At 58.3% G+C, this 11,516-nt stretch overlaps 1 protein-coding gene across 1 annotated transcript in view; it reads right to left on the minus strand.

The window, feature by feature from the left end:
- Positions 1–2,911: 2,911 nt before the first annotated feature.
- NOP53 (NOP53 ribosome biogenesis factor) overlaps positions 2,912–11,516 on the minus strand; it is a 15,664-nt gene continuing 7,059 nt past the window's right edge. The window contains exons 3-13 of the mRNA XM_017889180.1: positions 10,248–10,356; positions 9,411–9,610; positions 8,941–9,011; positions 7,414–7,509; positions 5,348–5,452; positions 5,082–5,264; positions 4,445–4,620; positions 4,147–4,213; positions 3,364–3,440; positions 3,224–3,280; positions 2,912–2,973 (exon numbers count right to left, since the gene is read on the minus strand). Of these exons, the coding sequence (XP_017744669.1) occupies positions 2,967–2,973; positions 3,224–3,280; positions 3,364–3,440; positions 4,147–4,213; positions 4,445–4,620; positions 5,082–5,264; positions 5,348–5,452; positions 7,414–7,509; positions 8,941–9,011; positions 9,411–9,610; positions 10,248–10,356 (1,148 nt within the window). The 3' untranslated portion in view covers positions 2,912–2,966. The remainder of the gene's footprint in view (positions 2,974–3,223; positions 3,281–3,363; positions 3,441–4,146; positions 4,214–4,444; positions 4,621–5,081; positions 5,265–5,347; positions 5,453–7,413; positions 7,510–8,940; positions 9,012–9,410; positions 9,611–10,247; positions 10,357–11,516) is intronic.

Consider the following 11,516-nt stretch of genomic DNA (forward strand, 5'->3'; position numbering starts at 1 on the left):
GTTTCACTGTGTTAGCCAGGATGGTCTCGATCTCCTGACCTCATGATCCACCCGTCTCGGCCTCCCAAAGTGCTGGGATTACAGGTTTGAGCCACCACGCCCGGCCGTTTTTTGTATTTTTTAGTAGAGACGGGGTTTCACCGCGTTAGCGAGGATGATCTCGATCTCCTGACCTCGTGATCCGCCCGCCTGGGCCTCCCAAAGTGCTGGGATTACAGGCTTGAGCCACCGCGCCCGGCCCGCACGCCCGGCTTTTTTGTATTTTTTAGTAGAGACAGAGTTTCACTGTGTTAGCCAGGATGGTCTCGATCTCCTGACTTCATGATCCACCCGTCTCGGCCTCCCAAAGTGCTGGGATTACAGGCTTGAGCCACCGCGCCCGGCCTAATTTTTTTTTTTAAGAGATTGGGTCTTGCTATGGTGCCCAGGCTGGTCTCACTCACGGCCTCAAGCAATCCTCCCATCTCAGCCTCCTAAAGGGCTGGGACGACAAGAGCAAGCCGTCACATTCGTCTGGTTTCCACCCTTTTATAAAAGCAAAGTCATACCCATGCCACAGCATAGATGTATCATTTGTTCGGCTGTTCTCCAATTGTTGGGTAGTCCTTCCAATATTTTTCTATCACAATCAGAAGCAGATCCAGGTTTTGTGGTGCCTGAAGCTTTTCTTTTTTGAGATGGGCCTCTCACCCTGTTGCCCAGGCTGGAGTGCAATGGCACGATCTCGGCTCACTGCAATCTCCGCCTCCTGGGTTTAAGCCATTCTCCTGCCTCAGCCTCCTGAGTAGCTGGGATTACAGGCACCTGCCACCACGTGCGGGTAATTTCTGTTTTTTTTTTTTTTTTTTTTTTTTTTTAGACGGAGTCTCACTCTGTCGCCCAAGCTGGAGTGCAGTGGCCGGATCTCAGCTCACTGCAAGCTCCGCCTCCCGGGTTTACGCCATTCTCCTGCCTCAGCCTCCCGAGTAGCTGGGACTACAGGCGCCCGCCACCTCGCCCAGCTAGTTTTTTGTATTTTTAGTAGAGACGGGGTTTCACCAAGTTAGCCAGGATGGTCTTTATCTCCTGATATCGTGATCCGCCCATCTTGGCCTCCCAAAGTGCTGTGATTACAGGTTTGAGCCACCGCGCCCGGCCTCTGTTTTACATTTTTCAAAGGAACTGCAGACATTAGTGAAATTCAGCTTGCAAACTGTGAACCAGAGTTCCGCATTTTATGTTTTAGTCTCGCTGTCACCCAGGCTGGAGCACAGTGGCGTCATCTTACTACACTACAGCCTCCACCTCCCTCCAGCCTCAGCCTCCTGATGAGCAAGGACTACAGGAGCACAACACCGTGACTAAGTAATTCAAAAGTTTTTTTTTTTTTTGGAGACAGGGTCTCTCTGTCACCCAGGCTGAAATGCAGTGGATTCTGGCTCACTGCAACCTCAACCTCCGAAGCTCAGGTGATCATCCCACCTTGGCCTCCTGAGTAGCTGGGGCACCACCATGCCCGCTAATTTTTCCAGCTTTTGTAAAAACCAATGGGATTTTGCCATGTTGCCCAGGCTGGTCTTGAATTCCTGGGCTCAAGCAATCCACCCATCTCAACCTCCTGAAGTGCTAGGATCACAAGTTACACTGCTCTGGCCTAAAAAATGTTTTTCTAGAGATAGAGTCTCACTGTGTTGCCCAGGGTGGTCTCCAGTTCCTGGCCTCAAACAATCCTCCTGCCGGGGCCTCCCAAAATGACGGGATTACAGGGGTAAGCCACTGTGCCCAGCTGAGTTCTGTACTTTCAGGCTTTTGACATAAAATTCGGATGTGAAATGCCATTTCTGTGCAGAGACACACACACATCTTTGCTGTGGATCCCCCATTTTGCACATGGGAACAGACGCATTTCCCCCAGCAAAGAAATACCAAGGGCTTCCTGAGGACACTGAGTGTCCACGCCACGGGGCTTGTGCTTCAGTGGCTGTGACCACCCACACCCCCGGGTATCCAGGAATGTGGCCGACGCCCTGACGGCCGTCTCCAGGCATGAAGAGCTTCCTCCCCGTTTCCAGCAGTTTCCTTCGGTCACCCCTGAGCACAGACTCACTGGGTCAGAGGCTGGCCTCCTTGGCAGATGGCATTTTTTTTTTTTCCTGAGATGGAGTTTCACTCTTGTTGCCCAGGCTGGAGTGCAGTGGCGCGATCTCAGCTCACTGCAACATCCGCCTCCCAGGTTCAAGTGATTCTGCTGCCTCAGCCTCCCCAGTAGCTGGGACCATAGGTGTGTCCCACCACGCCTGGCTAATTTTTGGTAGAAATAGGGTCTGGCTATGTTGCCCAGGCTGGTCTCAAACTCCTGGGCTCAAGTGATCTGCCCGCCTCAGCCTCCCAAAGTGATGGGATTACAGGAGTGAGCCACTGTGCCCGGCCCTGTTTCCTCACCTTGAAAACGGGAGTAAGTACAGCCCTCCTTGGTTGGGCTGCTGTGAGTTCAGTGAGTGAATCCACCTGCATAAACCTGATAGCAGGTGCCTGGCGGAGGTCAGATGCCACCACTCCTACCATCGGTGTGGCGAGAGCTGCTGTCACTGCAGCAGAAGGAACTGGGCTATTCTCCAAGTTGGAATCCAGTAGAGAACCTCCTCCTCACCTCTGCTTCACCCCCCACCTCCAGTCAGGTCGTAAGCCCTGCACCCTCTGCCTGCTGGCTTTTTAGGATCTGCCCGGGCTTGGAAGGGCTGCCAACTTCACTGCTATTGGACAGACCACGATCCAGTTGGCTGACGACCCCTTCGGACACACCCCAGGACCTCACCAGGCTCTGGTGGCGAGTTCTGGCACCTACATGTTTGTGCGCCACAGAGGGACATGCAGAGTCTGCACCCGGGAGCAGCTGCCCGCAGGAGGCACACAAGCCACACACGAAGCTCACTGATTGGCTAAAAGGGACTTTTATTGAAGGGCAGGGCTCCAGCATCCGATGGCAGCTACAACCTGGGGACAGAGAAGAGGGGCTGAGGGTGGGTAAGAGGGTGCCCCACAACCCCTGCCCACCTGACACTCCCTGCCTTTCAGTTTCCCTTTGGGGACCCTCCCAACCCCACTCTGGTTTCAAGGCCTCTTCTGGGCATGGCCAAGAGGTTGTGATTCAGCCACTGGCCACCCTCTGGGAGGGGCCCTGGGACTCGGGGGGCACCATGGGGCGGGAGAAGGGCTCCCTTGTGCTGAAACCGGGTGGACTCACTGGATCTCACGGAACGCCCGCTTCTCCACCAGCTTCACCTTGTACTTGCGTTTGAACCTGGAGCAGGGACAATGGAGCCGTCAGTGCCCGGGGCCAATCCCAGATGCCCTCACCCCACAGCAGCCCCAGCCGCCCCTTACTTGGCTCTCTCTCGAGGCTCGATCATGTTCCTCCTCTGGAAGCTCTTGAACCGGTCTCGAAGGATGTTGCCCTCGGGCTGCAGGACAGAGAGGGAGGCCTCAGCAGGGCCTGGGAGAAGCCCGAGGGCCTGGGACCTCTCCTCGGGGTCCTGGCAGCTCAGCCCTGTGCAGTCTCCCCAGGGGAGCCTTGTGGGCACCAGGGACTCAGCCTGGCCCTCAGCTGCTGGGGCTCAGCGCCGGGATGACAGCCACCAACCCACGGCCATCTCTGAGCTGGGCTTGGAGGAGTCATGGGAAGTGGGCTGGTGACAACACAGAAAAGGGGACAGCAAGGGCAAAGGCTGGGTCAGAGGGAGAAGGTGCAGTCCACTCATGAGCACAGCTGGCTGGAGCCCCATGGCTGGGGCAGGCCAGGCCAGGTGTGTAGCTGACAAGAGGAGCTGGGTTTCCTCAGGGGCACTGGGGAGCCACAGCAGGTTCTGAGCAGGGGAGGGACAGAGTTGGTTCTGAACTTCAGGAAGGTCCCTCTAGTCCTAAAGGCGACCCAGACTGCAACAGGGACCAGCTGGAAGGAAAGGCCTTCTTAGGGTCCCAGACTCAAACCCTAGCCTGACCCCTACCCTGGGATCCCCCCCAGCACCCCGTGCCCTCAGCCCCTGGGCATTGGCCCCACTGGCCCAGCCCAGGGGCAGCCATGATGTCACCCATAGCCCCTGGGGGGCACGGGGAGCAAGGATGGTGTCATCATTGGGCACAGGGCTCTGCGGCGCCAGCAATGAGCACCTTCAGGGTCCTGAGCGAGTCTGTCAGCTCCGAGCTCAGCTGCACGTCAATGTCGGGTGCCTGGTACCTGCAGAACAGGGCGGGTGTTCAGAAATATCACCCCTGCAGGGCCCAGGACACCCAGTCCAAAGCCCCTTCCTGGAGAAGGAAGGGCCTCTGAGAATGTGGGGTTTTGTGGGGGAAGAGGTGGTCTCCCGGTGGAGGGGTGGGCAGTTCCTGAACAAAGGCAGGAAGGCGTCAGGCCCTGGGACCTGGCCCCCACCCCAGCTTCTCCCAGAACCCCCGGCCTGGTTCTCACTTGAGCCGCCCCAGCCTTCGGGGCTTGTCAGCCTCAGCCTCCCGCCGCGCCTGCCGCTGCCTCCGCCGCTGCGCCAGCTCCGCCAGCCTCAGGGCCACCTGGGCCTTGATCCCGCGCAGCCGGAACAGCTCCTGGTGCTGGAGCCGGGCGGACCGCAACGCGGCCTGCTGTACCCGCTGTGGAGACAGGGCAGGGTCAGGGTCCAGGCGAGTGCTGCCCACCCAGGGAGGCCTTCCCTCTACACAGGGAACCCTACCCGCACAAATCTGCCTGCCCCCGGAGGCCCTTCCTGACCCTGTCCCCATCAGGTCAGCAGTGCCTCCAGTGCCTTCCCAGCAGCTGCTAGCTTCAGCCCCGTCACCCATCTCCCCCGGTCTGCGGTGCAGAAACCTCCCCGCACCTCACTCCTCAAACAGAAGCGTCAGGGACCCCCGTCCCACCCCAGCCCAGAGGCCTGCCTGGAAGAGGCTGGGAAATGAGTCTCAGCTGTGAGGATCCCAAACAGCCCAAACCACAGGCCACACACGGGGCTTGGGGTGGGCAGGCTGCCCGCAGCACCCAGGACAGCCCATGGGAGGGAGGAAGGAAGGAAGGAGGCGAGGCATCAGAAGCAGGCCCCGCCGGCCCAGGTGCTCACCAGCCTGCGCGCAGCCTTCTCCCGCCGCCGCTGCTGCTCCGTCTTCTTCTCTGTGGTGGCCAGGCGGGCGGGCGTGGGACAGACCTCGGCATCCCCTGCCTCCGGCCCCTCGCCCTGGCCTGGCTCCCCCTCACCATCCGACTCCTCCAGCAGCCCCTCGCATAGCTCCTGGAACGTGGACTCCTGGGGAGGTGGGAAGCAGGGAGCAGTGTCAGGGGTAGGTAGCAGGCCCCGGGAGGGGAGGGAGGGGCAGGTGCGGGGCTCACCTGGGTGGCGGCCTGCTCCGTGGTGGGCAGGGCCAGCTGCCGCTCCAGCTTCTCCGCCTCCTTCTGCCGCTGCAACTCCACCTCGTGGGCGACTGAGAGCAGGGTCTGCGAGGCGGCGGGAGTGAGGACCCGTCCCTGAACCTCTCCTGGGACACTGAGACTAGACCCTTTTACCTCCCATCTGTCCCTCACCCAGTGCCCACGGATCTCACCCCGGCCCAGGCTTTCCTCCCCATGCCCCATCTACCAGCACACCCCACCCTGCACAGAGCCAGAGGGCACCTCAAACCCTCGTCCTCACACCTGTTCTGCACGTCTGGGAAGGCAGTCTGGCCTGTACGCTTCCGTTTTTTTTTTTTTTTTTTTTAGACAGAGTTTCACTCTTGTTGCCCAGGCTGGAGTGCAATGGCATGATCTTGGCCCACGACAACCTCCGCCTCCCGGGTTCAAGCGATTCTCCTGCCTCAGCCTCCCGAGTAGCTGGGATTACAGGCATGCGCCACCACGCCCGGATAATTTTGTATTTTTTAGTAGAGACGGGGTTTCTCCATGTTGGTCAGGCTGGTTTCAAACTCCTGACCTCAGGTGGTCCATCCACCTCGGCCTCCCAAAGTGCTGGGATTACAGGTGTGAGCCACCGCGCCCGGCCCACAGTTTCATTTATGTGAACTGGTCGGGGTGGGCAACTCCCTGAGACAGGAAGCCTGGCATCTGCCTAAGTCCACACGAGACAGGGAATTGTGGGGGTGACGGCTGACGTGTGTGAGGTTTCCTTTACGGACAGAGAAAATGTTCTAAAATTGACTGTGGGGATGGTTACACAATGGTCACTAAAAACCACAGAATCACATACTCTAACCAGGTGACTGTATGATAAGTAAATTTGACCTCTAGGAAGTAGTTCTGTACAAATCTAAAAGCGAATGTCCGATCTCCACGCCTCCTCCCACATCTGGTCCAGGAACAGACGGCAGAGAGCGGCACCCTCGTCCTTTCAAACGTGAGCACACTGTTGCTTTTTTCCGCAGACATTTTTCTCTACCAGATGAGGAAGGTGCCTCTGTTCCTGGCTAGCTCCTTCTTATGAACGCTAAAAATGATGAGGGCAAGCATCCTGCCTCTATCGCGAACATCTCAGCGTCTCTCCAGTCACGTCATCCCAGGAGAAGGAGTGTTCCTCCAGGGAGGGTTGTGGCTGTTTTTTGAGAGTCTTGCTCTGTTATACAGGCTGGAGTGCCGTGGTGCCATCACAGCTTACTGCAGCCTGGACCTCTTGGGCTCAAGCAATCCTCCCACCTCAGCCTCCCAAGTAGGTGGGACCACAGGCATATACTGCCACGCCCTGCTAATTTTCTGTATTTAGTAGAGACGGGGTTTCACCATGTTGGTCAGGCTGGTCTCGAACTCCTGACTTCAAATGATCTGCCGGCCTCAGCCTCCCAAAGTGCTGGGATTACAGGTGTGAGGCACTGCATCCGGTCAAGGGAGGGGTTTTCGTACCCTTTGTCCAGTATCTGTGCCCAACAGATGCCTGCTAAATGCACAGTGGCTCCAGCCAGACTTTCCCATCGCTGAGCTAGCCTCGCCTGTGAATAACTGTCACTTGGCTGCCAGTGTGCCACCGAGTCACCACAGCCTTTTGCATCTCTGTCCCACAGGCTTCCTGGCAGGCGCCATGGTCTCACTCACCTCTGTACCTTTGCACGTGCTGTTCCCGCCACCTGGAAAACTCACTCCCCCCCTCCCATTGCAAACCCCTCCCTCAGCCTCTGCCTCTGCCTTGGCTCAGGCGTCCCCTCCTCCAAGGACCCCTTCCTGACCCCCCAGGCTGGGCCAGGTACCCCATCTGGGCTCCCAGCCCCAACCACTCTGCTCATCATTATCTGGGAACAGGTCTCTTGCACTGGACCGTGAGCCCCGTGAGGACAGGCCCCAGGGCTGTCTGGGTCACTCTGGAGTTCCCAGCACCACCCAGCACCACCCAGCACAGGGAGGGAGCTAGTGAAGCCCTGACCGAGAGGCAGAGCCCGCTGAGGAGGGAGGCCTGGTCAGGGTGGTGTTGTTACCTGGTGGTCTTCAAACGATGGGTTGTAGGAAGCTCCGGCAGGCGCCACCTCCACAGCGGGTGCCTGGGACGGCTTGGTGTGCAGGCGTGGTGGCCGCTGTGGAGAAAAGGCCGCGGCAGGGTAAGGCCGTGTGAGGTCAGAAGGTCCCCCGGACTTGTGTGTTCAAACTTAACTGCAATGTGGTAAAGTCACCAGACGGGACTTTGGGGAGTGATTCGGTCAGGAGGGCCTCGCCTTAGAAGCCTGGGTGACCTGGGCGCACGGCCCACTTCCAGGCTTTCTTCATCCCTCCCCATCTTCTCTCCAACCCACGAAGGCCCTGTCAGTCGCCAGCAGAAGCCTGGAGTCACCTGAATGCCCCTCAAGCTCTTCCCACACCCAACCGCTGGCAAGGCCTGGAGCGTCTGCCCCATGACTATGTCCCGGGTCACCCGCAGCCCCAGCCCAGCTGGCTCAGGGCTCCACTCTCAAGCCCCTGACTCCCGGCGTCTCACTCTACACCTGCCCCACCACAGTGTGACCTCCCCAGAGTGGCCACCTGGGTCCCACCCCTCCCCTCCACAAAACCCTCTGGTGGTGCCCCACACATCTGCCCCGCTCAGAATAATCCCCCAAGCCTGGCCTGTACTCCCTCCGCGACCACCCCCTCTCCTCCCGGCTCCTGAACACACTCGGTCCCCCCTCAAAGCCTCTGTCATCAGCCTGGCGGCTCTTCCCTGGGACCTCTGCATGGCCTGCCCCTCGCCCTTCCAGGTCTCTCACTACACTGCTATTGCATGTTCTTTCCAGCAAGGGCTTCTCTGGCTGAGCCCCGAAGACTGTAAGTACCTGGGCTCTAACACTCGGGGTACAGCAGCTCAGGAAGGAGGAGGCTGCAAATCCAAACTCAAACCCATGACACTTCTGCCACTTGCCAGCACCGTCTCCACCTTCTCACGCGTTACCTCTTTAAATTCTCCCCACCAGCCCACGATCTAAGTACAATTTCATCTATATTTTATTATTTTTTTTTTGAGACGGAGTTTTGCTCTTGTTGCCCAGGCTGGAGTGCAGTGGCATGACCTCGGCTCACTGCAACCTCCACCTCCCTGGTTCAAGCGATTCTCCTGTCTCAGCCTTCCTAGTAGCTGGGACTACATTTACGTGCCACCGCGCCCAGCTAATTTTTAAAAATATTTTTAGTAAAGACAGGGCTTCACCATGTTGGTCAGGCTGGTCTCAAACTCCTGACCTCAGGTGATCCACCTGTCTTGGCCTCCCAAAGGGCTGAGATTACAGGCGTGAGCCACTATGCCCCGCCCTCATCTGCATTTTAGAGGAAGACACAAGTCACAGAAAGGTTAGCCCACCTTCCCAGGATCAGTCAGCACTGGAGCCGGGACAGGAATCCCAGCCACCTGGCTCCAGCAGAGTTCTCGGCCACTGGGATAGAAGGGTTCTGAGACTGAGACTCTACTGCAGGAACACAGAGCAGCTCCCGGCCCTCCTCACCCTCCAATCACCCAGGACGCCCTTCCCACATCTCACCTTCACTCCTTTCTTCTTGGTCTGCTCCAGGAAAAACTCGTCCTGGCCAATCAACGGCCTGTCCAGGGGGTCTGTGGATACAGCGAGGGGAGCTGCTGGGACAGTCCCAGCATGGAATAGGCACCAAAGGGCTCCCCCCAATCCCTCCCCATTTCAAAAAGGTGACCCTGAAGCTCAGGCAAGGGAAGGACTGATTCTAGACCCCAAGGGGCCTTGATCGCCCGGACAAAACTGTGTCTGGACGGGTTCAGAAACTGGAGGAGACCAAAGCTGAAGGCAGGAGCCTCACAACTCAGGAAAGGAAAAGTACGAGTGGGAAACAGCCGCCCCTTCAGGACGTGTGACTCTGCTGGGAGGTCACCAAAGCACAGGGCACTCCCTTTCGCACTGTACTCGTGTGCAGTGCACAACACACACAACTGCACATGGCAGTCCTGCCCCCATCTGCAGGTGACAGCAGGGTCACTCACTGTCTGAGGCCCAGAGGTCGTAGAAAGGCCGCTCCACCGTGTCCTGGGGCCTGGGCTTGGTCCTGGCTGCGGGAGGGTTGAGGAGCCGGGCCTGGGCCCTGCGCACCTCCCGGGGCATCTCGCCCTGCTTGGCCAGCTTCTCCCATAGCTGCTCCTTCCGCCTGAGCTTCTTGGCGTTAGGAACCTGGTGGGCAAGGACGCTGGTCGGGGAGAGGTGGCACAAGTGCAGCAGGTGAGGTGGCGGCCTGAACAGCAGCCAGGCCTCCTCCCTGTCGGGCTTCCTCCACCATTAAGGCAGCTCCAGCACCCCCTCTCCAAAAGGTGGTGCTCCGCCTCCTCTTCAGAGAACCCCTCTCCCCACGTCTGTCTCCTGCCTAGGCCTCCCCTCCCCTCTGAGCCCCAGACTCAACGAAGCGACAGTCCTGTCCTGGACATCCCCCAGGCACCTCACACCACCATGTCAAAACCAACCTCAGCATCACCCGAAATCCCGCTCCTCCTCCACATCCCATCTCAGGGGAAGGCCAGCTGTCCACCCTCTCACCCGCTCATGCCCCAAGACCCACCTGATGTGCCTCCTGAACACGCCTCCCACTCAGCCCCTCCTCCCCAACCCCCAAGCCCCAAGCTGGGTCCAGGCCCCTCCTCACTGCCTCGGCCCAGCACCAGGGCACCCAGACTCCCTCCCTCCAACCTGCACTCCAAAGCCCAAACCTGCCTGACCCTGTGCCTGCCCTACCCTCCAAATGACCCTCACCTACCATCCCGCCACCCCGGAAGCCCTTCAGGACCAGAGTCTGGCGGGAAAGAAGGGCCCAGGGGTGCCGGGACACTCACTCTTTGGGGGCGGGGACTTTGGATGTGTTCTCGAGGATGAGGTCGACCCGAAGGGGTTTCTTGAGAAGCAGTGACTTCTTCCGGACTTTGGTTCTCTTCTTAGTCAGCCCTAAGAGTGGGAAACAGAACGAGTTGCGGCCTCGGGCCTACCCACGGCAAAGAATATCCACCCCCTTCAGCTCCATGGGAGCCACCGGACCTGAATCCAAGTCACCCCAGGAGACCTGGAGGACCCCAGGCTCCAACCTGGAGGCAGAGGCCCCTCAGGGTGGGGCCCAAGGTGCCCAAGCCCTGAACCTCCACACCAAGTGGTGGGCCAGCAGGAGGCAGGCCCCATGCTGAGGACACAAAGAGTCACACCCACAGCCACATAGGAGAGTCTCTCAGACAGAGGGAAGGGGACCAGGCATGGTGGCTCACGCCTGTAATCCCAGCACTCTGGGAGGCTGAGGTGGGAGGATCGCTTGAGCCCAGGAGTTAGAGGCCAGCCTGAGCAACATAGTGAGATCTCATCTCAGGGGGAAAAAAAAAAAAAAAGGAAGAAAGCAAGTGATCAGTTGACACCAAAGCCCAGGGAGGGCCACAGAACTGGACATGGGACCCAGGACGGCCACTTCTCAGCATAACTTCTAGGTCTCTGGTTTTTACTGCCTTTTTCCTCCACAAAGGTACCTACGGTATTTACTTCAAAAGCCTAACAGTTAAAAGCAGTAACTAGCTGGGCGCGGTGGCTCACGCCTGTAATCCCAGCACTTTGGGAGGCCAAGGCGGGCGGATCACAAGGTCAGGAGATCGAGACCATGGTGAAACTCCGTCTCTACTAAAATACAAAAAAAAAAATTAGCCGGGCGCAGTGGCGGGCGCCTGTAGTCCCAGCTACTCAGAAGGCTGAGGCAGGAGAATGGCGTGAACCCGGGAGGCGGAGCTTGCAGTGAGCCGAGATCGCGCCACTGCACTCCAGCCTGGGCGACAGAGCGAGACTCCGCCTCAAAAAAAAAAACAAAACAAAAAAACAACAACAACAAAAAAAAAAACAAACAAAAAAAGCAGTAACTCTACAGCAAAACGCCCTAAAATGGAATTATGTCCTGGCATGGACTGTGGGACCTCACATAAGAGGCGTAGCTCGGCCGGGCGCGGTGGCTCACACCTGTAATCCCAGCACTTTGGGAGGCCAAGATGGGTGGATCACGAGGTCAGGAGATCAAGACCATCCTGGCTAACCCGGTGAAACCCCGTCTCTACTAAAAAAATACAAAAAACTAGCCG

The sequence above is a fragment of the Rhinopithecus bieti genome, unplaced genomic scaffold (assembly GCF_001698545.2).
Source record: "Rhinopithecus bieti isolate Rb0 unplaced genomic scaffold, ASM169854v2 scaffold_574, whole genome shotgun sequence".
NCBI lineage: Eukaryota > Metazoa > Chordata > Mammalia > Primates > Cercopithecidae > Rhinopithecus > Rhinopithecus bieti.